The sequence below is a fragment of the Drosophila elegans genome, unplaced genomic scaffold (genome assembly GCF_018152505.1).
Source record: "Drosophila elegans isolate 14027-0461.03 unplaced genomic scaffold, ASM1815250v1 contig_183, whole genome shotgun sequence".
Classification (NCBI taxonomy): domain Eukaryota; kingdom Metazoa; phylum Arthropoda; class Insecta; order Diptera; family Drosophilidae; genus Drosophila; species Drosophila elegans.
This window is the reverse complement of record NW_024545550.1, coordinates 9,972,710-10,000,000: the sequence shown is the minus strand read 5'-3', so window position 1 is coordinate 10,000,000 and position 27,291 is coordinate 9,972,710. Positions and strand designations below refer to the sequence as shown.

The following is a 27,291-nucleotide window of genomic DNA, read 5'->3' as shown; positions in this document are numbered from 1 at the left end:
TGAGGGTCCTTCGGGCCCAAGCGGACTTGGCTCATTCACACTTCACTTGATTTGAAAAATGGGCGCCTATTGAATGGCGGATTGGGCCTGGGCCACATCGTCTTGCCTCCACATCTTTTCCCAAAACGATTGACAAACAAACATGGCAATAAACCGTAAAGTTACCCCAGCTTATTGGGGCTTAAAGTCGCCTCTTTCCCCCTGGTTTTTGCCTCGTCCGGAAGTTCCAGCGCCTACGTAGCCAAAAAGTTTCCTCGTGCGAAAAGTTTTGGCCAGGACCAAAATCCAGGCTATATTTGCATTTGAATCAGCAGCAAAAACAACACCGTTACACAATGAGTTGCCATTTTGCTAGGCTAGTGGATGGGCTGCTTAGCTTTTCCTGGCACGTACAAATATCTGCCTGTCATGAATATCAAATGCCAGCCGAAAAAAGGTTGATTGAACAGTTGGTAGCAGGAAGTGCGGCAGGCAAGAAAAAAGTTGGAAGAGTATAAAGGATATATCGGAATGGGAAGAGCAGAATATTTGATACTCTCTGTAAATTTAGTATACAGCCTACAAGAAATTGAAAAAGATTTTTTTAGTCTAAAGTTATAAGCGCTCTTTAAAATTTAAAGTCCCCTTTGATAACTGATAAAAGCATTAGCGAACCACATCTCCACTTTGCTTTTGTAACTCAAAGGTTCAACTGCATTTGCAGCTGGTAAATCTGCCTAAAATAAAATATTCGAATTTCCGCACATGGCGTATGCGCAATATTTGCAATGTTTGTAATGGAACGACAGCTGTACAACAAAAGCCTAAGCTCGGCAGGAGCAAAACATAAAAATGCCATTTCATATGGCTTTCAATTTATTAATATTTTATACGGGCCACTGACAGAAAGGGAATAAATAGAGAAAACACAAATGTGTACGTACCTTTGATGGCAGGGGGGGAAAAATGGCTTTGGCCATTCAGGCGTAAAATGTGCATTACTCATACGCCGCATGGGCCAACGGTGGAATGACCTACACCACTTTGTCATGCCTTTTACCTGAGCGCGCGCATAAATTGCACATTACATTACGCATACGCACCGCTGGCCAGGTCTGACACACACAAATAAATTACGCATTAAATTTTTAGCCCACTGTTTACAAGCCCAGCGGCAAAAATCATCAAGTGACTCCAGTGAGAGCCAGCAGATTGATGTTGCAACTCGCTGCCGAGTTGCCTCATTATGGAGTCCCCGAAAACATATTTTCGCATTCATCACAAGGCAAAAGTTTTCGCCGCGGCAAAAGGGGAACCCCACGACTTCCTGGCTTTCTGGCTTCATGGCATCCTGACACATAATTGAAGCACATCGCAGACTCGTTTATAACGCAGTCATCTCTATGGCAATCGTAGGGCTGCGTGTGTTGCAGAATTTTATGGATTCTTTTTGCTTTTTATGGCATTTTCATTTGCGAAATTTCTGCACAATTAGTGAGAGGGAAACTTTTGAATTGTGTTTTTGGGGCATGCTGAATGTGAGACAACTCAGCAAAGGAAGGCCACCAATTGCGAGGAAGCCACCCACTTACTTGATTAATTCAAGCTCACACGGAAATGTTGTAACTTTAATTAGACGTGTCTTGAAAATCTGGCTTCTGGTTATTGAGAAGTTTTGTACGAGTAGTTCCAGCCATCGGTGCAGCATCTCAACGGTTGTGTGCCAACGAAGTTTAGAGAAAACCCCGCACTTAAGATTGGTTATGATTTTATATCTCTCCCTCAACACAAACCACTTTAGAGAGAGATCAATGCAGTAGCCATATCGCTAAAATTTAACGATTTTTAGATGTCATATTTGTCTATTTTGCCCTGCCAAAAAGGTACGAAAAGGTCAATCCAATGAGGACAAACTAATTAGGGATAAATGAGGGTAAGTCGACCTGCCATTTTCGTGTGAGAGTGATTTGCTCGTGTCAATCTGTGAGATGGGAGCCCTTAAAGTTGGGCCAAAACTTTTCTATATTTGGACAAACAGCTCCGTGACAAAGGCGACATTGAAACAGCAACCACCTACTACACAACCAAAACACCCAACCACCTGAAGGGGTGTCTAAAAGGGGTGGAACATGCATTAAACAAACAGCTGAGCCTTTTGTGTTGACTCATTAACGCACAAGTCGTGGGAAAGGAAAGGAGAAATGCGGGGAAAGTAAGAGACAGAGACAGAGCCAGCGAAACGACAGAAATTAAACATCAGGCTGTAGCCTTGCTCTTTCCTTTCAGTATAATAAATACCCCAAAGTCATAAAAAGCAAGCAGCAAGAACAACAATGCAAAGGACGAGTAGAGATGACAATGAAAAAGGATATTTTTGAACACCTGAATTTATTTCGTTTGAATATAACATTTATTTTGGAAAGCCTTTCATTGTAAAGTAAATAGCTTTCAAGGTGGAAAACTACAGCTATAAATAAGCTTAATAATTAAGTGTTTAAAAACTATACAGCTCGAATTGAACATTACCATGTCATCAAATGAATTATTAAATCAGGAAAAAATATATCTCTTTTCGTATTTTATTGTTATTTTTTTTACCTGTATATGAAAACAGTTAATGTTTTTTTTTTTATTTATTTATTTGCTTTTTTATTTATTTGCTTATTTATTTATATTTATTGCACTAGTCAAAATGGGTTGAAAAAATTTTAATTTCGTTTGATGATTTAAGATCTATATTATTTTTCACCATAAGAGAAAAAATAACCAGCTCTACTTTCTTATTTGTATTTATTTAAATTGTAAGAGAATAAAATTAATTTAGTTAATGTTTAATGAATATTTAAAATTTGGCCATAAAATCCTATATATCCCTACAGACACTTTGTGGTCCTGACCTTTTTAATGTACTAAATAAGAGTATAATTTTTTTTCAAAAGAATCTGTCTAAAATCCTCAGAAACGTGTTGTTTTTAAACCTGTTATATCCTTCCGGAGATGTGGCTTTTTTTCGATGGATTGTCAACCGCCTGAACTTTCATCTCTAGGCCAAAACAAAGTGCCACCCCCTGGCCACGTCTGGCCACGTCAGGCGACACGACACTCGACTTGGCTTGAATGCCATGGGATACGGGAAACAAAACAGCCGGAGTTTGAGACGGATCCGTAGTCGGGAGCTGGCTTGTTGTGGAGTAACAATTTTCATTTTCAACGCCAAGCGTCGTAGGGCGCAAAAAACGCATAAAATTTTACGAGCCGAGCGAAGCGAAGGGGGAAAACCGGGGAAAACCCAGGGAAAGCCCAGAGAATCGGAGAACCGAGGCAAGGGACAAGGGCAAATGTGAGTCCCGTGTGGGGTTACGAGTCCCCCGGCAAAAGTTTAGCTTTCGTGTTGGCCATAAAATGCCTGACAGGGCTTAGGAATGCAGTTGATTTCGAATGGAATGGAATGGAGTTCGGGCGAGAGTCTTACGCTTCAATGGAGTCGGAGTCGAAATCAGCAGTCCATTGGGGGATTTTGTGGCTGATGCTCCACTTTTTAGGGGAAAGAGTTGCTGTTGCTCAGGTGATGATGCTCCCCATCGCTTATTGAGTCGCTTTGCGTTAAGTTTCAGAATCTCCTTTTTATGGCCATAACGGTTAGGCGGCATTAGCTCCGACTCCTCTTGTTTTTTTTTTTTTTTGGTTTGGCCAAAATGAGATTGCAGCATTGCGAGAATTAGCGGTAAATGAGCAAGGTTACGGGGCTGAGACATGGCTTGAAAGTGGATTGTGGGGTTGGGGGAGTTTGGGTGTTTAGAGATAGAGGCGGAAAATCAGAAGGAAAACTGAAGACAAAGTTTTGCTTTTCCACGGGGCATTTAAGTTGAACGACGTGGGTGGGGGAATAAACATATAAAACAGGTAATGGGACGTTGGGTAACTGCAAACTGTGAAATGGGCAATCTGACGGGTCTTGGGATGGGAAAGCGAATATCTACGTTAAGTAAAGATAATCCCTAGAAAAATGTCACTTAAAAAACTCATAAACAAAGTCAAGGTCATTACTAGATTAAGGCTTTAAACATGAAAGACCTTCCACAATATATTATATATTTGCTAGTACTTTGCGAAAACTTTGTTGTAAAATTAAATAACTGAGAGAATATCTACCTTTGTATACCATTTTATATTTTGGACTGGTGTCTATACTTTTAAAATCATTTTATAAATATATTATTGAAGAATCTGTTTTGATTTTAAGTGGTGGAAAAACTATATAAATCAAACATTAAACATTTTACACAGAAAATTATTTTAATTTTTTTAAATTTTTTTAAAAGATATTTTACGTATTTTGTTACATTCATTAAAGCTTGTAAAGGCACTGTTACTATTCTATATTGTATATAATTTTATTTTAATTTCTCAATTAAAAATCAAGGTTACAATTTCAAAGCGAATTACTTTGCCAGGCAATTATTATTTTGTTAAGGGTAAGGATTGACTTCTTTTAAAAACACATTTCCTAAGGAAATACCATAAATAAATTCCAGATCACAATTTACGGCCGTAACTCCATTCTGCCTTATTCATATTGTTTGATTAGCCACAAATCCCTTTTCACAGTCTAACGCCCCCATATATTTGGCTTGAGCATTTAACGGGCTTTTGCCCTTTAGCCCTGAGCAAATATGCCGAAGAGAGAGTGGAAAACTTTAACTACACACTCACAGACAGAGGGAAAGTCGGAGAAAGTCTAGCAGAAGGGCAAACAAAAGTAACTGAAAAATTTAGCGCTATGTCAACACATTCCAACAGGCAGCCATGAAAAGTCCTTGTGCCATGGTATCTACCCATTTTCGAGAAAGGAGCAACCCATCTAACAAAAGGACAATGCAACTCAAGTGTTCAGCCAAAAAAAAAAAATAAAGAAGGGAAATAGTGAAAAGGAAGCTCACATGTGCTCAAAGAAATGCCAAGTGCTTGTACTGCTCAATGGGCCAAGGGGAGATTTTAATAAGTAGCCTTAACTTGTAGTCATACTTACCATCCCCCTTTTTTTTTCTCTAACTAGACGCAAGACTTTTCTAAACTATTTCCCCCGCTGCAGGAAACTTTTCTTGTACGCTCGCCACCGCATACAAATTATTTTGGCCCAAAAACTTGGGGACCGACTGAAAAGTATTTTAAAAACTTTCAGAACCCACTCCATTAGGCGGCGATTGTCTTCTGTGTGTGCGCTGAGCAAGCTGCTGGATAAATTAAGACGCAACCAGGGCCACAAATCATTGAATTGAACCGCAGTGCGACAGGATTTCTGGAGGGGCTGAATCGGAGTCGCAGGAGCAGAAGATGAGGAGGTGGGCGTTACCCGGCGGGCTCAGCTGCCTTTTCCATCCAATCCGCCATCGATTGGCCCCTAAAGGCGACACATGTGGCAGCCGCATCCTCCAAAGTCCCTATCTCAACTTTCTTATTTATCCCGTATTCCACTCCCCTATTCAATATTTTTGGTAATACAATTTCTGTGGAATTTTCTTTCTGCGACTGCTGCTGTTCGTCCTGAATTTTAATAAACTGGTAGAACTGAGCTAAAAGGATGAGTTCGATGGGAGTCAAAGGGTTGACACACACAACCAGCACGAACTTTGGTCGCCAGAAAGTTGTCGCTTAGCAAATTTTATCAATAATAAAAATGCGGCTACTCGTTCCACAGTTTTTCCATATATTTTCCAGCTCTGAAGTCACTGCAAAGTTATCTTGTCAAGCATTTTTATAGTCGGCTCCCGTCTTGGTTTGCTCTTCGTATTTACTTGGCAATTACTTCGAGTCCGGATTTAATTGAATGCAAAGTAGAAACTGCAACCAAAAACATTTCACTTCTGGAGAGAAGGACCCCACGTATACATACGCTCAGAGGAAAATCTGAAACTTTAGAAAAGTTTTGGCTTGGAAAAATACAGTTATCTGTAACTGTAAGGTCCTAGTTTAAATCGTAAAATTCAAATCTAAAATGTATTTATTGATTAAAAATTAAAGAATTACTGTATTTTAGGTTGGGCGGAATAAACCAGCCGGTTTTTTCAATACCCGGATGGTAAATTGTTTACAGTTCTAAGGGTTCTAAGAACCGAATAAAAGGGGGAAATTCACAAATTAGTTTTTCTCTAGAAAAATATAGGTACTTTTCACAAAGTTAATAACAATCTTATAACAATCTCCCAGTTATTATTCTATGTCCTGCTTATTCTTAATTTAATAGATTTTAAAAATTTGTGTTTTACAACATTTAGTACCTAAAAAATTAAAAAATATTATATATAAATATTTATGGCAAAAAACAAAGTGATTTTTTATATTCGTAAATATTTTATATTCCATAAATAAAAGGATTTAAAAAAAACTTTTTTCCATTCCAATTGTAAACCATTTTTTAAAAAATAAATTTTTTATATCAAGAATAGGTTCTGATCCCATAGTTATTATTTTCCAGTGCATTTGACGAGACGCTCTTCTGGGCAAGTGGTGCACCAAACCACAGAGATGGCAAAAAAGTGAAGTATGAGGTGAGTCTGGGATCCGGAGCAGCCTTCACTCATGCAACAAAAACAGAACACTGCATCTGAGATGGCAACTGGGGAGCAGCCAAGGAGCAGGGATTGTATATGCGTCTGTCTGTCTGTCGCCCATTTTCAAGTTGCATAATTTTGTTTTCCTTTCACAGCGAGCCAGCTCATTTCTCGCGTTCTCCCCAGTCAGCCATCACCACCATCCAACCATCCAACCACCCACTCCCCATTTGGTGTGCACATTCTTGGCTGCATTCATACTTTTTCACACCCTTTAGGATTATTTCGTGCATGGCATCTACGCGCAGGCAACTCGAGAGTCTCCAGGAGGAAACTGCCAGCCAGGAGCTGCTCCTGTTGCCATTTGGCCTGAATGGAACTCGTTTCTGTTCTCATTTTGCCCCATTCAGGTGCATTTTTTTTAAAGCAATTTAAATTAACAGCAATGATGATGACGACGAGAAGGTCCTGCAGGAGCAGGAGCAGGTGCAGGTGAAACAGGAGAGTCACGGGAACAGTGAGTGAATGCGACTCCGTGTGTGTGTGTGTTTGCTTATGCCCGACGGCCTCCAGGAGGTGGACAAATCCAGGGGGTGTGTGCGTTCCCGACATGCAATTGGAATGCAATTTGTTATGGGAAGTTAAGTCTCCACTTGTCAGTTAAGTTTACGCTTGGCTGTTTGCCCGTTGTCGTCGTCCTCGCAGGTTTTCCATGCAGTTATGGCCCCGGATCATAGCACTTGGATCATGCTCCTCCTGCTCCTTCTCCATTTGAACCTTCCTGTCTGCGCCTGTCCTTGTTGGGCAGTTAAAAAATAATTAAACTCTTTAAATATTTAAATTAATTTGCGCTGTGCCATGCAGTTCTGCACAAAAAAAATAAACCGAAATTCCGCACTTAATTGGCAAGGGCAGTCCTGCTGCTGCGGCTGCTGCTGGTGCTGCTGACGGAGCGAATGAGTGATATTCGGCACTGAGTTGGGGGTAATTCGACGATTCTCGTCCAGAAACTTATCCTTACTAATCTCTCACTTGATGTCTGCACACAAAAAAAAGTGTTGAACTATATTAGTCTTATATTTCGAGATAATATATTGATTTTTTTAATGCCATTAAGCAATCAGAGAGAGATTATTAATTGTTATTTTGACAAACTGACAACAAATTAAATCTTACGATTCATTTATTTATCTAACCTTACAATTATTGATAAATAATTAAATCACATTATCATCATGACCTATCAATATGCAAATAAATATGATTGCTTAGTGATATTTAATCCAAGGACTCCTATTTTTTATTGCACAGTGGCTTGCAGTTTCTTATCAAACTGTTTGTTTTTTCAATATATTTGTCTAATTTACTGTGATAAATGATTATAATATCAGATTTTATACATGGCTTTTATAAAATTATGGTCGCAAACACTAAATATGTAAAATATTTTGTATTTTGTTTGTTTATATATGTCTACCTTACCATGCCTTTTTTTTTTATTAAACTCTTTGGGAAAAATAAACCAAAAGAAGGATTTAATCGCGCTACCTAAAGTACAAAAAAATTAAAGATATCATTGACTGTTATTTTGTTTATTTGAACTACATGGGCAAAATAATCTCGGAGACTCTGAGGAAGTGGACCCTCCCCCCCTCCATAGATCGTGTTTGTTCCAAGGCCTACACCCTAACTGATGCGAATGGCACCAAGATCTTTAACTTTAAGGCGGGTGACCTGGTTACCATTTCCATTGCCGGCATAGGAACATATGACATGTCATATGAAAACAAAACTATCTCAAAAGACCCCTAATCTATATACCATTATAATGAAAGATCTCCCAGACTTTCTAACTGTACAAATTAAAACGGTTTTTGCTAAAGAATTCGCGTTTTGATGCTATGCTATTTTAATGATTTTTTTGCTGTGCACCAACTAGCAGAACAAGAGGCGACTAACAAACTGGGTAAACACCACCAAAACAATGCCCAGAATCATCCAAACGCAGAGCACGCAACTTTTGACTACTGGCGCCAGTTTGGTAGCCCCGCCCACCCCCTGTAGTTGTGGACTTTATAGCCGTTTACTTTGACATATCGCAGCTGACTTAACCGAGCAGCCCGGCCAGCTAATGGAGCTGAAGGCTTACCAACTTACCAACTTTAGCTGTGGTACTGAAAGTACTGAAATTGTAGCATTTCGCCATATCGTTGTGGGGGCGGAGCGTTGTGGCATTATGCTACACATAAGCGGGCTGGAAATGGACTCAGAAAATCAGACGATTTACATGCAGGCAAAATGTTGATTAGAAAATTAATTAAGGTTTTTACGATGGCACCGAGCAACCGGGCTCTGAGCCCAGTTCTCCGCTGGAAAACTTTCGCTTCGGCGAATTTACGACATTTTTATGACGGCCTGCCATGCAAGGAGCGTGGATTTTTAGGTTTTCGCTGGGTGGGTGTGGGTTCGTTTCTGCTCGTGCTCGTAAAAAAAGTGCGTAAAAACTTTGTGTCAGTGGTAGGGAGCTCCGTTTCCAACTCCGGAGCAGATAAAGCAGCCTGCTGCCAGGACATTCAATGAGTTCCTCGAGCTCCTTACTTCTCCGGGCTCGTATGCAGATGGGCTCCGGCCATAAACTAACTGGCAAATTTCGTCCAATAAATAAATTGTGCGCCCAACGTGTGAAGCCTTTCAGTCGCTTTCAGCTAGCTCCTTTTGTGGGGGCGTCAACACGCCCACAAATTATTTTTAAGGTTTGGGAGGTGAACGAACCCGTACAGTCAAACAAAAGAAATATAGTATGCAAATTTTGGGTTTTACAAAACAAAAAGGTTACATCAGTAGGTTTTTAAAAATTATTTTCAAAACCAATAAAACAAAAGATATATAAAATGCGTATAAAATACAAAAAAATATTTTTAAAAACCAATAAAACCAAGGTTCTCTTCAAATTATTAAATCATTTAGCTAAGCCATCTCCCTTTTTTTGTTTTAAATACATTTTTTAAGATGTTGATTTTACAATTTAACTAATAAAAAGATATGATTTCTAAGGATGTATTTTTTTACTAATAATAATAATAAAATACAAAGTGTTGAAATAAGTTTATGCCTTTTGTTGTTAATTATTCTGTATACTCTGTATACTCCTTTTTCAAAACTAATTTTCATTATCCGGAATTAAAGCTAACTAAACAATATAGAAAATATCAATAGTGGAGACACGAATGTTTTTTTTTTCTGTGTCGAGCGGGCTTAAGCTTCGAAGCCCGATTGGTGCCATCAAGGATCTACCCAGTTATATAGATCCCTGGCAGCGCGATTCCACCCCCAATGAGTGCAACAAACGACGAGGGGAGGATTTCTCAGCTTGGGCCACTGCACACAATGGCAGAGAACTTGACGAAATCATTACTTCGCCCCGACATTTATTGATGCCATAAAGTTGAAGATTTATGCGTTGTGGCAGTCGCACAAAACAGCCACAGCCGAAAAGCACACCCACCCAGGAGCATTGCACCCGAAACGGCGGAAAATAAAAGGGGAAATGGAAACCCACCCTGCCAGGACGAGGACGAGAACAAGGACATTGATACCGAGTACCGAGTACTCCGAGGGTTCCCCCTCCTGACCAGGAATAAAGTCCTGGCTACGTGGGCATGTCAAATGCTTCGCATTTTGGCATATTGCAGCACAGTGGGACACTACTACTATAACCCATTTGTGTCCTGGATATCGGAAGGAGCCACCCCCTTGCCTTATCCTTATCTATCCCACCCACACACTCATACAACAGCGTGTTAATTTATTTAAATTGACTACGTGCAAAGTTTACTTGCGTCTTGGGGTCCTGCCACGCCCCCCGCCTACGCCTCCCTTCCCGTGGGAAGGGAAAACTGTTTCACTGTTTGCACAAATTTCACATTTTACTGCGCTCCGTCGACGTTTTTTGTCTTCAAATGCAAACCAATTCTGCAGACTGAGATTCATGGCATGGCCATAACCGACAAATCGAATGAGCTGCGTTTGTTAACCAGAATTTTAGATGATATGGTAACTTATATAAGATACATGATTTATCAGAGAAAGTACGTTTGTATTTTAAGTGTGCTGGCTAGCTTATAAGTTTCCTCAATAATAGACTACTATTTTGAGTATATTTTGAATTTGAATATTTTTCACAAGATAATACATTTAAATATTAATAATACTTGCTTGCAGTTTATATTACATTACATATATCTGTAACAGTATTTTAAATAAATATCCAGTATTGACATTCAGTTAAGATAGTAACTGTTTAACACGTACATATACAAAATATTAAGAAAATATAACAAAATTGACTAAGTAAAAGCAAAGCGAAAATAATTTCAATCATTTAATTTTAGAGGTTTATTTGTTGACTACTATTGCTTCACAACATATAGAGATTACGTAAACATTTCCTAGGTAAATAATAGTAAATATATTTCGATGTAGTGTGCCCTCAATTTATAGGTGAAGGTTCAATCCCTGCTTTATTTTCTGCTAAAGCTAAGTTTGTTTAATATATAAATCTTTTAAATAATAGTATACATGAGTTTTCTTAACAAAATAATTAGTCATCATGCCATTTAACCTTTATCCACAGCTCGCAATGGCAAATCATTAGCCTCACTCGTTTTTCCGTAGGGCATTTGGCAAACGCTCGCGCATAAAAACTCATTTGAAAGAGTGCCTCGCCTGCTCGACTCCCTCGCCTGCTGGACGACAACGAAGTGGGGGGTCGAGCAGAGACAACAACAGCCAAGGGTGCTCCTCCAGTGGCCTGCTCCATCATCCATCCTCCTGCAGTTCCGGGGCAGGCGCGTTCAAGTGCACATTGGCTGCAGGCCGGAATGCACGGGCACAGCTGCTGCTCCTTGAACAATTCGCGTGTCAACAATAAGCGCAATAACTTAAGCTGCATTCAATGTGGTGAGCTGCAGCCGGGGGCAGGTGATGAATGCTACTCCTCGTGTAGGAGCACCAGCCAGCTAATTAACTGGCAAATGGATTTCAGCTGGCAAACACTGGCCACTTGTGCTCCGCTTTTTCCACTTGTAAAACACAATCTCAACAGTTTGCTTTCACGTTCTCTTGGTTTACTCAGTTACAACTTTCCATAACGCATGCAGGATGATGTCGACTTTTGTGCTCACCTCGCAACAGCTTTAACAATTGTCTTTGGGTTTCGAAATAAATACGCACAGCTTAAATTGAATGTTCAACATAGGAGGAACATAATGAGCTTATAGAAGAAACATGTATATCTATGGTGGTGTATATAGGTGAATCACAAATATTTTGATCTACAACGCAGGCAAAAAAACTATAAGGGATTGTATATACATATCAAAGCAACTAGATAAGATTACATGCTAAACTAAACAATAAATTTTAATGCACACTCTTGAACGTGTTCAGTTGACTAGATTGAACTGCGCCGGTTCCCTAACTCGACTGGAAACTATAGCATGGGATTGTTCTTCAGATAGTTGGCCAGCAGGATCAGGGCAAAGGACGTGGTCAGGAACAGACTACCGGGTATAGAACGTCGAACTGGTAAATTGGGATCAAGTTCTCTTTGGGCGAACAGCTCGACATCGGCCTCGTAGGTCTCGTAGTTGTTCCAATGCAGGCATCTCTTAACCGCATAATCCCAGCGCCTGTAGAGCAGCTCGCGACCTGAAAAGGGAATAACATATTCTTAGTTTTTTAAATAAATAAACTAATAATTTTTTGAATTAAATATTATAGATAATAATAAGTTTTAGCTTATAATGTTCTATACAATTTACATTGTTTCCTAGGCCATTAGTTGTCCAGCCTTTCTACTTACGATTCCTTGTGGTGGTGGGCGAAAAGACATCCGTGGGCGGGGCGTACATTTTCATGGCGTACTGCAGGGACACCACTTTCATGGTCACGCCCGCGGCTATCATGACGCCCAAGCCAGCTGGCGATGTGGTCTGCGGCCGCTCCAGCATGTAGCCAATTATGTCCGCGATGAACTGCACCAGATGCGAGTTCTCGGCGTAATCGCCGCCAAACGTGAGCACAGGCTGCATGGTGGAGCGGTCCCAGTTGGGCGTGTCCCGCTTGAAGCCCTCCAGAATCTCGAAGATCTGGAAGCCAGTGGCCTCGTATGCCGCTTGCGTAATGTTCTCCGCCGTGGTCTGGCTGGTGAGTCCCAAGATAATGCCCCTGGCATCGTGCCGCCAGTAGGGAGCATACAGGCCATGGAAGGCCGGCACGAACGTGATCTCCGACCGCTTGGCCGCCAGTCCACACTCGGCATTCAGCATGGAGGACGAACAGGAGGAGGAGATCATCGAGTTCTCGCCGATGAATGTGTTGAGAGACTCCACCACATTGTCGTTGGAATTTATCTCAGTGTTGATCTGCAGCTTCTCCCGCAGCCAGGTCACCGTGGATCCCGCATTGGAGATGGCTCCCTCGAGCGTGTAGTTCGTGGCCACCTTGTCGCCCAGCTTGTGCGCTATGCCCGTGATCAGTCCGTTGGCCGAGTCCAGTTTCTCCTTGGCCGTGTTGAGCAGCACAAAGCAGCTGTCGTCCAGGGTGCACACGTTCTGCCCAGCCTTTACGCAGAGCTGGCCCAGCAGACTGGCCGGCTGCTCGCCCATCATGCCCGCAATGGGAAGGCCCAGGAGGGGACCCTCCAGCACATAGCCGAATATCTCGGAATTGGAACGTATGCGTGGCAGTATGTTCATGGGCAGTTTGAAGAACTGGCACAGCTTGGGGTCCCACTGCTGCGTGGACAGGTTCATGAGAGAGGTGTAGTGGGCATTGGTGAGGTCCGTGGAGTGCACTCCCGTCTCCACGCCGCCCGTGAGGTTCCACAGCAGCCAGGAGTCGAGGGTGCCGAAAAGAACCTTGCCCTCCTCAATGGCACTGGCAACGGAGGGGACGTGATCCATCAGCCATCGAATCTTGAGGGCACTGAAACAGCTGCTCAGGGGCAGGCCACTGCGGTAGCGCACATAGTCCACATTGTGCCGGACATTGTGGAGCAGGTTCCTTAGGATCGGGGTGCTCCTGCAATCGGACCAGCCGATGGCATTGTGCAGCGGCTGACCCGTCTGCTTGTTCCACAGCACCGCAGTGCCCCGCTGATTTACGATTCCCATGGCGATGATATCATGCGGATTGATCTCTAGTATAACCAGGTTCTTGTAGGCGACCTGCAAAAGTACGCTGATTAGTTGCCGGATGATGATATAACCTGCAGATAGGCCACCTCAATGCACTCCTGCGTGTTCTTCCATATCTCCGCCGGGTCGTACTCCATCCACCCGGACTGGTGGACAATCTGGCGCAGCTTGAGCTCATGGTAGGCCAGAACCTCTGCATTTTTGGTTGAGTAAATCTATGGAAATAGAATCTGAGTCAGCGCGGGCGTTTTTCGGCTTTTGGACCTTCGCACCAGAAAGCGGCAGTGGGTGCTGCTCACGCAGGCGACGCCGATCAGTGCTCCGAATCTTCCGTAGCGCCCGTTGGACATCTTTTGCGTCCCCGGTGGCCGCGGACACGTGCTGTTTGGTGTTTAAGCTCGCGAGCCGTGGAAAACAAGCCGTGTTTTGTTGTTGTTTTATTTTGGAACGCCAATATTGTCAGTGGGCAGTGTGACCGTGTGCGGTTAAGTTATAAATACCACTGGTAAACTGTTCCATCACGGGCGTCAGGGTAACGTTGGATTCCTAGTTTTAATACAAGGACTTTTTTTAACTTTCTGTCTTTTAAACCAAAAAAATTAAATAAAATAACAAAATTACATAACAAAGTACTAATTTAAATTACGAATAACTAATTTACAACAGACTTAATAAACGAATGCAACGAATATGTGTTTTGTATTTAAAAAGTTTACAACAAGAAATAAACTGAATCAACCAATAATGAAACTTATTTAAAATAAGTTATATTCCATGTGCCCTTGGTAGATCAGTTATCTTGTTTCTGGCTAACTCGCAACCTATCTAGAGAAAACTCTGTTGAAATGATCCCTCCTTTCACTGTAATAGTTAATCTAAAAAAAAAAACAGAAATATATGTTTACAAAATATTGAACTCTGCTATAAAAATAAGTGTACGTAAAATGAATAATTAATAAAAAAAAAAAATTTGTCAAATACGAATAAAATCTTTTTAATATGTTTAATTTGGTAGTGCCAAATAATTTATTAACTGCTTTCGACTCGATGTGGCCGCACCTATTATAAATACCCTATAACTTAACCTTTTCTGGCTTTTCAGACTCTGGCCACACGTAAAATTTTCCGGGCCCTTCTCCACGGAGCAAAATAGAAACAAATTTCGTTTATTTCATGCTAAATTGGCCCAGATCCGTACTACGATGCTCATGAGTCGAGCGCTCTGCCGGAGTTGGCTGCCCCAGGTGGCGTAAGTAAGCGGGCGGCATGGGAGTTCCGTAACCGGAGTAACACAAACCCAACATAAACTTGCAGCCACAGATGTCATGCCAATGTGCCGATCCTGCGGATAAACTCCGGCCATCCGGCGGCCCGATCCTGGCGGCAGTTCCACAGCAACCGGAAGCAGAGCAGCAATTTGAAGCCCGCGACCGGAGAACCTCTGGCGGCAGAGCAAAACACCACGGTGCCGATGAACAATGTGATCAAGGCGGTGGCCTTCACGGGAGCAGTAAGATTCTATAAAGGACAGGATTTAAAAAGCGACTTTATTTGTTAAATTGCCTCTTTTAGTTTACGGTGGGCTGCTTTGCGGGAGCCACCATCCTGGAGTACGAGAACACACGCAGTCTCATCCTGGAGAAGGCGCGCCAGGCGAGATTCGGCTGGTGGCAGAGCCGTTCCCTAGCGGATCGAGACTACTGGACACAGCTGAAGCAGGACATGCGGCGGCAATGGGACTCACTGACGCCCGGCGACAAGATGTTCGCCCCCATCTTTTTCTGCAATATGCTGGCCTTCGCCATGTGGCGCGTTCCCGCCCTGAGATCCACCATGATGACCTACTTCACCTCCAATCCAGCGGCGCGTAAGTGTTGAAATCGAAAGGGGAACAGAACACTACAGTGTCAGAATAGAAGTAAATAATAACGTATATATTGGTAGTATTCCGAGTTGCGGTTATCAGAAAGCTTTATATAAACCAATGTATTACGTTTAAAATACCTATTTTAAATTTGTATTTTAAATTTTTCAAGGAGCTTTAGAATTGTAGCTTTGTTCATCAAACTACGCACAATATCGCTTATTTATATTGTCTTAATTCATAAGATAAACTAGTTCAACTTATTTGGGCTGATAATTGTAAACTATCTTTAAATCATTTTTTGAATAGTATAATTTTTTATTTATATTTATTAATTAATGGGAGATTTATATAACCCTATAAATTAAATTATCGAACTTGCTTGCAAAAATGCATCAAATTCTTTACATAACATTATGGAATAAATTGTGTTGCCAAGGTTTTGTAATAACTTTAACTTTGAATTTAATTATAACAAATAAATTGATAATCTCCAGCCTAGCTTTCTGATAAATCTACTTGATTCTCTTTCCGCAGGAGTCGTCTGCTGGCCCATGTTCCTGTCCACCTTCAGCCACTACTCGGCCATGCACATATTCGCCAATATGTACGTGATGCACAGCTTTGCCAACGCGGCGGTCCTGTCGTTGGGCAAAGAGCAGTTCCTGGCGGTCTACCTCAGCGCGGGCGTCTTCTCCAGCCTGATGAGCGTGCTCTACAAAGCGGGCACGAGTCAGGCGGGGATGTCCTTGGGTGCGGTAAGAAAACCCCATAAGCAAATTCAGTAAATGTAAACTTACAGTTGCTTTTTAGTCGGGAGCCATTATGACACTATTGGCCTATGTGTGCACCCAGTATCCGGATACCCAGCTTAGCATTCTGTTCCTGCCCGCGCTGACATTCTCCGCCGGAGCTGGCATCAAGGTGCTCATGGGCATCGACTTTGCCGGCGTTGTGCTGGGCTGGAAGTTCTTTGATCATGCGGCGCATTTAGGCGGCGCTATGTTTGGCATGTGAGTTAGGGGTTCAACCCTTTTTTTGTTTCCATTGCTAATCCTCGTGTAATCCACAGCTTTTGGGCCACATATGGAGCACAGATTTGGGCGAAGCGCATTGGCCTGCTGAATTACTACCACGACCTGCGACGAACGAAGCAGAAATAGTACTGGAGTATGCGGAATTGGCCAAGTGAACGGACGAGGAGTTGGGGTCTCGGAGTGGTAGCTACTAGCACTCTGAATGTGACGATAATACTGACATCGTTCTGCCTTAGAAGTTCATTGCAATGAGTTAAGTTGAATAAAGCGTTAACAACGTGTAATCATTTGGCTTCACGGCTCTTTTTCGGCACCGGAGGTTCGTTCCTCTGGTTCCGCCGTATGCGAAGGACCACCTCTTGTCTGCGTTGCAGCATTTTATCCCGGAGTTCTTCAATGGATTCCCGCTCTGGAGCATAGGATATATGCAAGATCCCGCCGAAGAACTGGCGGGCATCGAGCATCTTTTTAACCCTTCTAGCTACCTCCAGACGTTCAAATTTGACGGCAAACACATCCGTAAAGGCTTCCAGCTCCACTAGAATTGGTTTATAGTTTAATTTGAGATGCTGTCTAGCACTTTACTTACTTTTTGAAGCCATCTCTGAAGTTATGCAAATGCAAGATTGCAGTTTTCCAAAACCCTGTAGTTTAGTTTTGAGATTAGTTTGGAGGTTTATTTTGGGCACGCCGAAGATCAGCAAGTGCCGGGATTCACTGGCCACTGTATAAACCTGAAAGGAGGATAGGAAATATTTAAAATTACTTTAATGACAATAATAATGTTCCCACCTTAACAGCCTTTAATTCTCTACCCTGACGATATGGCAGTCTTGTAGCGCAGTATTCCAGACGTTTGTGGTGTTCCGCAGATGAGGCTTCCATTGTTTTAACTTTAGAAAGTCAATTTTTCCTCATTTGTTTACTAATATTTTAGCCGGCAAAATAACATATATTAATCGCATATCGATAACAACAAACAGTTATGTTATTACTCTGTTAATAACATGAAGGGCTGGAATGGAATCCACTCCAAGGCACCTGTTGCATTTCCCAAAATTTCCTTCCAAGCAGTGTTGCCTACTACGTCGAAAAAAAAGCTGATGTAGATTTTGAAAAAAGTATACAACATATACTAAGGAAATTATTCTTACAAAGTAGCCCAAATATATAATATTTTTCCTGTGTTAATTTGTGGAATAATGTATGGTTGTCTGAATGCCTTAAAAAATTTGTTATGATTAGTAACAAAACAATAATAATTCTATTTTTATTAGCTCATCAAGTAAAATCTGATATATAATATGCTAGTGAGAAATGATTTCGAAACCAAAAACTTATCATAAAAGTTTCATACATTCTCACTGATAAATAATTTTAAAGTCGTTTAGTTATTTTACTAGCCATTTCTGAACAAATGTATTTAGAATATTTAAAAGCCAAATGGTATTAAAAAATGAATTAAATGAATGAATTACAAAAAAATTACATCAAAGGAAAACTACATTTGTTTGTTGAATTAATAATATATAATTTTAATATTATTTTCTTTTGATTAATTGGTATCAGTTGATTTTGAAACTGTTGCTTTGCGTCATACTCTTCAGAGTTTAAACGATATTTGTAGCATTTGACAACCCTGCAATTTCCCACACGTGTTTTTCCCATCACCAAAAATGGCGGTAAATCGAAACGGTTTGCCGCCCGGCATAAAAACCTCTGCAGCAGCATTTCTCAGATCATTTGCCACTGAAATTTCGAACTCTACGCTAAAGATACACCACCTTCCCAGTGAATTTCATTGGAGACACTTCTGCAGAAGACAAGCAACGCATAAAGACTAATCCAAACACAAACAACCCTTCAAACTCAAATGGCGTCCAAGGAAAACATTGCGGACAACATGGAGAAGTTCTCGCTCAAGGTAATTGACACGCGAAATAAGACTGAAAGTTCACAGCTATACATAGACGTAACACCGCGATCAATTTACATGTGTGTGTGTGTTTGTGTGTGTGTGTGTGTGTGTGTGGATTCCCAGGGGAAATAGTACTACGCAGCGAATTAGTTATTAATGTTTTCTTCGTTTTCCCCTGCTAACAGAGCCCCAGCAAGAAAATTCTGACGGAGAGCGCCAGCAACGTTCGCAAAATGTCCATTGGCCACGAGTCAAATGGCCAGGTGTCCAAGGAGTCCTCCATGGAGAACGGAGTCGGAAAGTCGGCCAATTCCATGATCGAGAAGTCTGTGACTCCCTTCGATCCCTCGCTGGAACCCCTGCTGCGGGAAAATCCCCGACGCTTTGTCATCTTTCCCATCCAGTACCACGACATCTGGCAGATGTACAAAAAGGTGTGTATACCCAAGGTTTCCCTATGTGTTGGTGGTGAAAATCCAATTTTTAGGCGGCAAAAACTATGGAAGGGCGGGCGTTTCGAGATAAAGCGCGCCAAAAGCCGGTCACGTAGTCGATTGCATGAATCAAACTCTCAGATAGCCACAGCCAACAACCCCAACCCCAACCCTTCCCCTTCCCATGATTCACTGCATCATGGTTTACCTAATGTCAACATACGCTTTCGTTTTTGGCGGGAAAATGTGTCAGAGATAATGAGCGGCATACACATGTACATACTATAAAAACCATGAGGAAATCTACGCCAGCTTTAATTGTTTTTTGTTAGACGATTCATAAATTTCCATTACCTAATTGATTAAAATTACTAACATGCAACTATAAACCGGAAAAGAGATTATAGTAATGATATGTACTTTTAAGGGCTTACAATTCCCGGTTATTCTTACCATTTTATTGAGTTACACAAACACAACCTTTTTTATATATGTAGTTATTTACTATTAATTGGTTTTATTTCCATTACAAGTAGGTTCAGTTCACTTAATGATTTCACCACCTTGTTTTATAATACTGGTTTATTATTTATTTATTCAAACACTAAACTAAAATCATTTAAGACCATTTTGGTTTTATTTCATGGCTAGTAATTATGAAATTTTCAAACTTTTCTTTCATTAGCTTTAAACCATTCTCCAAAATAAAGCTTAACCGAATGAGTTTGAATTACCAATTTCACAATACTCTTTCTTTTCTGTTCTTAGGCTGAGGCCTCTTTCTGGACCGTAGAGGAGGTGGATCTGTCCAAGGACCTGACCGACTGGCACCGCCTCAAGGACGACGAGCGTCACTTCATCTCGCACGTGCTGGCCTTCTTTGCCGCCTCCGATGGCATCGTCAATGAGAACCTGGTGGAGCGGTTCAGCCAGGAGGTGCAGATCACGGAGGCCCGCTGCTTCTACGGCTTCCAGATCGCCATGGAGAACGTGCACTCGGAGATGTACAGCGTGCTGATCGACACTTACATCCGGGATCCGCACCAGCGGGAGTACCTGTTCAACGCCATCGAGACGATGCCGGCGGTGAAGCGCAAGGCTGACTGGGCTCTGTCCTGGATCTCCTCCAAGTCGGCCAATTTCGGGGAGCGCATCATCGCATTTGCCGCCGTGGAGGGCATCTTCTTCAGCGGCAGCTTCGCCTCCATTTTCTGGCTGAAGAAGCGCGGTCTGATGCCGGGACTGACCTTCTCCAACGAGCTGATCTCCCGCGACGAGGGATTGCACTGTGACTTCGCCGTGCTGATGTTCCAGCACCTGGTGCAGCGACCCAGACGCGAGCGCATCATCGAGATCATCCGCGATGCGGTGCTCATTGAGCAGGAGTTCCTCACAGACGCCCTGCCTGTGAACCTCATCGGCATGAACTGTGACCTGATGTCCCAGTACATTGAGTTTGTGGCGGATCGCTTGCTGGTGGAGTTGGGCGTTGGCAAGATCTACAACACCAAGAACCCGTTCAACTTCATGGAGATGATCTCGCTGGACGGCAAGACCAATTTCTTCGAGAAGAAGGTGGGCGAGTACCAGCGCATGGGCGTGGCCACCAACCGGCTGGACAACGTGTTCACCCTGGACGCCGATTTCTAGGGCTGGACCCAGGACATCATTGTCACAATCTTCAATCGCTTAAGGGCTGGCTTCTCACACATCTTTTATATTTTAATCTGACGGAGTTTATGTGTAGTCCGTTTTAATTTTACCTAGGCTAAGAACAATCACTGACTTTTCAGCTCATTCAAAATCATTTATCGAACCTTAACAAAAAGCGCTCAAATCCTGGAATTTTTGACACACTTTTGACTAGGAGCGTACTTTTCTTCGAATTCATTGTACATACATACATCATCTTAAATAAAATTTATATCTAGACAATTATTAAGCACTACCAAGAATGTTGGTGTTTTTAATTTATGAATTATTTAAAGAGCGGGAAAACTTAGCAGCCTTAATTTTGGTTTTTATTCATCAATTTCAAAATTTTTAAAACGTAGAAAAGGAAAAACCTTTCATGTCTGCAAATTGTTTTAAAGTAATAGTTGTAGCAGTAAAGCTTATACATTTAATTGTGATATTGAAGCAAAGCAATAATGCTTGTCCAAGAATTTCTAACTGTTAATTTAAATCCAAATTACTTGTGGCTAGTGATGGGCAACTATCGGTATCGATAGTCACGAGTCAATTTTCTAATCAGCTGACTAACAAGTTCATTATAAGAATCTCAATAGGGTAAATTGCTGTATTATCTCACTAGTTGCAAAAGCATTTAAATGTGAGTCACTAGGTGTGGATAACTGTTCCGATACCCTTATCAGTCAAAAGGCTGAAAAAATGATAACCATCCAGTGAAATGCGGACAAAGAACCAGCGTAGATTAGCGCAACAACAGCCAAATGATCCACACACGGAATCCGGCCAGCGGCGAGGAGCAGTGTGCTCTGCTGGCGGCGGACAGTTCCGCCAGCTCGGGAGCAGCTGCCTCGGGATCCGAAGAGGAGTCCTCAGTCCGCACCAAACTCAAGCTGCGGAAGATGCAGCGCCGCACGCGCATGCCGCTGCCCAGGATGCTGAGACGCCTGGGCTGCTACACGCTGAGTGCCTGCATCGTCTTTGTGCTGCTCCTGGTCTACCTGCCACTCATCTTCTTGGATGTGCACAAGCGTAGTGGTGGGTTTAATCTTATATATGTGTGTGTGTTTCAACCCAATTCATTGTTTGTTTTTCTTAGCTGGCCTGCCCGATTGGACTCTGGAGACCACACGCAGCATTGATGACTACCTGCAGCCCGGTCACAATACGGCTCTCATTGTTCCAAGGGATTTCTGTAAGAGCAAGACCTTCCTGGTAATCGCCGTCTGCACGGGATTAGGTAACTTCATTCAGAGGCAAACGATTCGCGAGACCTGGGGCAACACCACCGAGTTCAACTATCCGGCCTTTGTGAAGCTGCACGGCCACCTCAAGGGTCAATACCTGCCGCCTTTGCCGGAGCGTCTGAAGCGGTACGGAGATTACCTGCACGGCGAGGGTGACTCAATGATTGTCTCGGTGCGCATTGTCTTCATCGTGGGAAGACAGCGGGATGACGAGCTGGCGGGCAACGAAACGCTGACGCGCATTCACAGCGAGGCGGAGCAGTACAACGACATCATTCAGGAGAACTTTGTGGACAGCTACAACAATCTCACGCTGAAGTCCGTGATGGCCATGAAGCACATTAGCAAGAGTTGCTCGAACAGCTCCGCCTTCTTCCTCAAGTGCGACGATGATACCTTTGTGAATGTGCCCAATCTGCTGCACTTTCTGCTCGGAGGCACTATCCCACTGTACAACGACACCCTGGAATACCATGATCGGTCCAATTACATGGTGACTGCAGCACACAATCGGTTGAATGCCAGCAGCGAGGTGCTTTATGGCCACCAGTTCTGCAATGTGGTGCCAGTGAACGATGTGAACAGCAAGTGGTACATGCCCTCGTACATGTTCAAGCCGGAGGCGTATCCCAAGTATCTGTCCGGAGCTGGCTACCTAATGTCCATCGATGTGGTGCAGCGGCTGTTCGAGGCCTCGCGCAATACGTCACTGGTCTACCTCGAGGATGTGTACATCACGGGGTTGTGTGCGCAAAGGGCCAGGATCAGTCGGCATCATCACCCGCTCTTTAGCTTTGCCCACTCCAAGCAGCTGTGCGCCTTTAAGGGCAGCATCACGCAGCACCAGATGAAGGACGACAGCATGGCGGATGCCTGGAACCATGTGGCCGACTACTCCATCAAGTGCCCGGCACCGGGGCGCTTCTTTAGCCAAATGCGACTCCGCAAGCGGCCCATCTGTTAGGACTCCGGGGTAGGTCTCTGTATCCATCATATCTTCCCATGGCTCCGGTTCTCTGGAGAGCCCTTAACTATCGAGTTATCTTGCTTCGGTAGAGATTTTTGACTTTTAGTTCCTAGTATTAAAACATGCTGCGTATAAGAAAACGATTCGGCAGTAATCAGTTGACATGATTGCCTGGCAAAAATGAATTATGACCACACATATTGTTTATGAAGCAATGACGTCGTCCGCACTTTATCGCACTTTAGTTTCTTGTAAAAAAAAATCAACTTGAATAATAGCATTGTTGCTATGATAAATTATTGTTGGCATTCGGCTTAATAAAATAGCTTGTTCCTTTAAAAAATGTTCACTCTTAATCTGACTTTGTTTAAACGAACAAATTTTAAACTTTTAAAATATTTTAGTTATTTTAATTCTTTTCAAGATAAACAGAAAGGCGTCGTTGCTTTTACATAAAATTTAAAGTTTAACAGTTTAAAATTTTGTGTTAGCTTAAAAAGCTTATAGTATTCCTACTACGTTCTAAACCATTCTTTTTTAAAAAGAGAAATATGGGCAAAACTCATTCATCGTTAATCTATGTACGTAAAAGATCTTGGAATATGTCAATGTATAGCACCCCCAATCTCCATATCAATGTTAAAAATAATGCACAAGCGAGATTTTATATATATCTTACATATTTGCTTCCCAGGACTTTAGAAAATAATCAATCAAATAGACTTTATGCTAGAATAGTAAGTATTTATTTATTTTTCATACATAAGATCTGATATCACATATATATATATATATAATAAGACGCTGTTCAAAATGAGTTACTTGTTCATCTGTTTACTTTATTTATTTGCTTTCATCAGTTGACAGAAACTTATGCTATCTCTTCCTAAAATTAAGCACAAAAGTGTAAGCTTCGTATATTTATTTTGCAACTATGTGATAGATATAAGCAAAACATTACTAATTAAATAAGATTGCCAAAAAATAGTTGTGTTTTGTTCAACAAAAAACTGAATAAATTTCAAAAAGACACCAAATGTTTAACCAGCTTTTATTGTTGCCTTTTCGAAAACTGTCAACTTAAGGTTTTTTCAAATTGAAAAAAAATGCATTTCACGATTTTGAGAAAGCTTAAGCTGGTTCAAGGACTACGAGTACAACTGCCAAGATTTGGGCGGCTGCTGTTAAGAAGGTATACAGATATCACGGCTGTCCTGCTTGTTTTCTATCTGGTCTATAGGATATTTTTTTTCCAGGATCCAAGCAAACGGAATGGTAAGGCTTACAGTATTTTTAATTCTTAATATATTTTTATTCTTATTACTCTCTCTTTTTACAGCGTCGCTGCCGGGTTGGGGCCGTGAAACGCCCAGGAGTATTGCCGATTACTTGGACCCGGCTCAGGATACAGCGCTTGTTGTCCCGCGACAGTTTTGCCGGAGCAAGGCTCTCCTGACCATCGCAGTCTGCTCCTATGTGCATCACTTTGAACGGCGACGGACCATCCGCAAACTCTGGGGCAACTCCACCGAGTTCAACTACTCGTCCTTTGTGAAGCTTCATGGTCACCTCAAGGGCAAATACCTGGACGTCCTGCCAGAGCGTCTGAAGCTGTACTCTGAGTATATAAGCGGCGAGGGTGACACCTTGGAGGCCTCCATTCGAATTGTATTCTTTCTGGGACGCAGAAACTTGGCTTCGCTGCAGGAAAACGAAGCGGTTGCCAACGAGGCGGAAGAGTATGATGACGTGATCCAGGAGAACTTCATGGACACCTACAATAACCTTACTATTAAGGCCATAATGGTTTTGAAACACATCAGCCAGAGTTGTGTGAACACGACAGCGTTCGTCTTGAAATGCGACGACGACACCTTTGTAAATGTGCCCAATTTGCTGCACTTTCTGCTGGGTGGAACTATTCCGCTGAACAAGGTGACCGCGAATTACCACTATCTCAACACCTTTCGGGTGACCTCGTCAAGGAACCGTTTGACGGCCCGGAAGGAGGTGATGTACGGACGCCAGTACTGCAATGTGCCACCAATAGCCAATAAGTTCAACAAATGGTATATGCCATCTTACATGTTCCGGGGCGGAGTGTATCCACAGTATTTGTGCGGATCAGGCTACTTGCTGTCCATTGATGTGGTGCCACGCCTCTACAAGGCCTCTTTGGGCACGAAGATGGTGCATTTGGAGGACATGTTCGTCACTGGACTCTGTGCGGAGAGGGCTGGCATCAGGCGCACCAACCACCCGCTCTTCAGGTCCATGTATCCGTTTCCGTGGGACGAGCAGTGCGCCCTCAAGGGAAGCTTCACCACGCACCGCGCCAAGGACTGGATCATGTGGAACGCCTGGCACCTGGTCACCAACTACAGCAGCAAATGTCCTCCGCCAAAAAAAAACTTTCAGTGGCATTTGCCCGAGATGCAACGATGTTAGATTGTCCTTATTTTTAGTTATATACTATTTAATGTTCTTTGTACATATATGAACTTTTTTTTGGATCATCCATTATATATATTCAGTTTTCCTTTGAGTAAGCTGGTTATAATTGCCTCGGCAATCCAAAGTTTTATGGATGGATCCGAAAAGATAATACGTAAATTTCTTTAAAAAAATATTGAATTCTACCCGATCGTTCCTATGATTATGATAAAGTCGGTAAGGTTTTTTGGAAATGATCAGTTCACATATAAAAAAATTCGATTCGAAAATTTTATGAATCGAACCACATGGTCAGTATTGTTAACCGATATCAAAGATAAAAAAAAACATTTAGGGCCAGAACCAGCCAATTATATAAATACAACATCGTAATTTAGCATATAGACGCCCGATCTGTACCGTTTTTAAACGATATGCGTACATATACAAGAATACGATTGCAAAAGTTCCAAATGTCTTGTGTAATACTTTCTGCAGGAATATAAAAATACTAGCAAAACTTCCAAAAATTTTTTTTTGAAAATCCCAGAACCATTTTTCAATTCTGTCAACTTTGTTTATTTTCTTTTAAAGCAATAAAAACTTATATTATGATAAATTTCAAGAGACTCCTACGGAAATTCTGTATCCTACTGCCAAGGATATGGCGACTTCACTGGTACAAATTAATCCTTGTTTTCATTTGTGGACTATTTCTCATCCTGAAATACAAAAAGGACAACGATAGACATGGTAAAAAATTAATTAAAATTTAAAACGTATTTCTTAATTTTATGGATTTTTCATCGGCAGCTCATGTGCCCGATTTTGAACGCGAAAAGCCTCTGAAAGTCGGTGATTATCTGGATCAGAAGGAAAACACTGCACTAATAGTGCCCCAAGATTTCTGCCAGAGCAAAAGCTTCCTGGTCATAGCCGTTTGCTCTAGCCTGGAGCACTTTGCCCATCGGCAAATTATTCGGGAAACCTGGGGAAATACCAGGGAGTTTAACTATCAAAAATTTTACAAACTTCATGGTCACCTTGAGGGAATATATCTGCCTATAATGCCAAGTCGTGTAGAGCTGTACGCCGAGTATCTGAGTGGAGTCGGTAAATCGCTGACCGCCAAGGTGCAGGTTGTATTCATTGTGGGACGAGCCAAGATCGAGTCCCAGCAGGTGATTGAAAGGCTAACTAGAGAGGCAAATCACTACAACGATATGATTCAGGAGAACTTTGTGGACAGTTACCACAACCTTACGCTTAAATCGGTGATGGCTCTGAAGCACATCAGTCGAAGTTGCTCGAGTACCGCCGCCTTCCTCCTCAAATGCGACGATGATAGCTTCATAAATGTGCCCAATCTGCTGCACTTTCTGCTGGGCGGTACAATCCCTCTTTATAGAGATACAATGGAATATCACTTTCAGAACACCTACAAAGTGAGGTCGCCATGGAATCGTTTCAATGCCAGCAAAGGAGTGATGTATGGCCACAAGTTCTGCAACATGTTGGTCGAGAGCGATGTGAGGAGTCCCTGGTATGTGCCCAAATACATGTTCGAGGGGTTGCAGTTCCCAATGTATCTTTCCGGGACCGGCTATCTGCTCTCCATGGACGTGGTCCTGCGGCTGTACGAGGAATCCCTGACCACATCGCTTGTGCATCTGGAGGACGTCTTCGTCACTGGCATCTGTGCAGAGAGGGCGGGAATCCAGCGGCGCCATCACCCACTCTTCAACTATGTCCACTGGAAGCCACTGTGCATCTACAAGGGAACCATTTCACTGCATCCGGTGCCTGGCAACCAAATGTTGGAGGCCTGGAGTTTTGTATCAAACTACAACATTAAATGTCTACCGCCAGATAAACACGCTATCAAAAGGCAAATAACGAGGAAATCACACTGTTAAAACTGATTACCACTAAAGTTGTATGCTAACTTTTAAGATTTTTTTATTCGTCATAAG

At 42.2% G+C, this 27,291-nt stretch overlaps 7 protein-coding genes across 8 annotated transcripts; 5 read left to right on the top strand and 2 right to left on the bottom strand.

Moving 5' to 3' along the window:
* Window positions 1-10,910: 10,910 nt before the first annotated feature.
* LOC108144806 (glycerol kinase) lies at window positions 10,911-14,223 on the bottom strand. Its single transcript, XM_017269931.2, has 4 exons — window positions 14,002-14,223; window positions 13,816-13,944; window positions 12,394-13,759; window positions 10,911-12,239 (listed from the first exon to the last, which is right to left on the bottom strand). The coding sequence occupies exons 1-4, from the start codon at window positions 14,077-14,079 to the stop codon at window positions 12,022-12,024; spliced, it is 1,791 nt and encodes a 596-aa protein (XP_017125420.1). The 5' UTR covers window positions 14,080-14,223; the 3' UTR covers window positions 10,911-12,021.
* Window positions 14,224-14,818: 595 nt separating this feature from the next.
* LOC108144161 (presenilins-associated rhomboid-like protein, mitochondrial) lies at window positions 14,819-16,914 on the top strand. Of its 2 annotated transcripts, XM_017268817.2 has the most exons (6): window positions 14,819-14,978; window positions 15,044-15,239; window positions 15,302-15,596; window positions 16,131-16,351; window positions 16,407-16,606; window positions 16,666-16,914. In XM_017268817.2, the coding sequence occupies exons 1-6, from the start codon at window positions 14,932-14,934 to the stop codon at window positions 16,754-16,756; spliced, it is 1,050 nt and encodes a 349-aa protein (XP_017124306.1). In that variant the 5' UTR covers window positions 14,819-14,931; the 3' UTR covers window positions 16,757-16,914. The 2 variants fall into 2 exon arrangements, with proteins under 2 accessions (XP_017124306.1, XP_017124308.1); XM_017268819.2 differs by lacking the exon at window positions 16,666-16,914 and having other exon boundaries at window positions 14,864-14,982; window positions 16,407-16,586.
* On the bottom strand, window positions 16,893-17,551 carry LOC108144920 (RNA-binding protein 48). The gene is made up of 3 exons (XM_017270085.2): window positions 17,423-17,551; window positions 17,220-17,364; window positions 16,893-17,168 (listed from the first exon to the last, which is right to left on the bottom strand). Exons 1-3 carry the CDS (start codon window positions 17,513-17,515, stop codon window positions 16,915-16,917), a joined length of 492 nt encoding a protein of 163 aa, XP_017125574.1. The 5' UTR covers window positions 17,516-17,551; the 3' UTR covers window positions 16,893-16,914.
* A 778-nt stretch (window positions 17,552-18,329) lies between these two features.
* LOC108144846 (ribonucleoside-diphosphate reductase subunit M2) lies at window positions 18,330-20,937 on the top strand. Its single transcript, XM_017269990.2, has 3 exons — window positions 18,330-18,554; window positions 18,734-18,982; window positions 19,751-20,937. Exons 1-3 carry the CDS (start codon window positions 18,504-18,506, stop codon window positions 20,630-20,632), a joined length of 1,182 nt encoding a protein of 393 aa, XP_017125479.1. The 5' UTR covers window positions 18,330-18,503; the 3' UTR covers window positions 20,633-20,937.
* A 286-nt stretch (window positions 20,938-21,223) lies between these two features.
* LOC108144797 (beta-1,3-galactosyltransferase 1) lies at window positions 21,224-23,922 on the top strand. The gene is made up of 2 exons (XM_017269917.2): window positions 21,224-21,709; window positions 21,771-23,922. The coding sequence occupies exons 1-2, from the start codon at window positions 21,436-21,438 to the stop codon at window positions 22,880-22,882; spliced, it is 1,386 nt and encodes a 461-aa protein (XP_017125406.1). The 5' UTR covers window positions 21,224-21,435; the 3' UTR covers window positions 22,883-23,922.
* A 52-nt stretch (window positions 23,923-23,974) lies between these two features.
* On the top strand, window positions 23,975-25,545 carry LOC108144130 (beta-1,3-galactosyltransferase 1). The gene is made up of 2 exons (XM_017268774.2): window positions 23,975-24,160; window positions 24,225-25,545. Exons 1-2 carry the CDS (start codon window positions 23,992-23,994, stop codon window positions 25,331-25,333), a joined length of 1,278 nt encoding a protein of 425 aa, XP_017124263.1. The 5' UTR covers window positions 23,975-23,991; the 3' UTR covers window positions 25,334-25,545.
* Window positions 25,546-25,922: 377 nt separating this feature from the next.
* Window positions 25,923-27,237, top strand: LOC108144614 (beta-1,3-galactosyltransferase 1). Its single transcript, XM_017269637.2, has 2 exons — window positions 25,923-26,071; window positions 26,132-27,237. Exons 1-2 carry the CDS (start codon window positions 25,930-25,932, stop codon window positions 27,232-27,234), a joined length of 1,245 nt encoding a protein of 414 aa, XP_017125126.1. The 5' UTR covers window positions 25,923-25,929; the 3' UTR covers window positions 27,235-27,237.
* The last annotated feature ends 54 nt before the right edge of the window (window positions 27,238-27,291 follow it).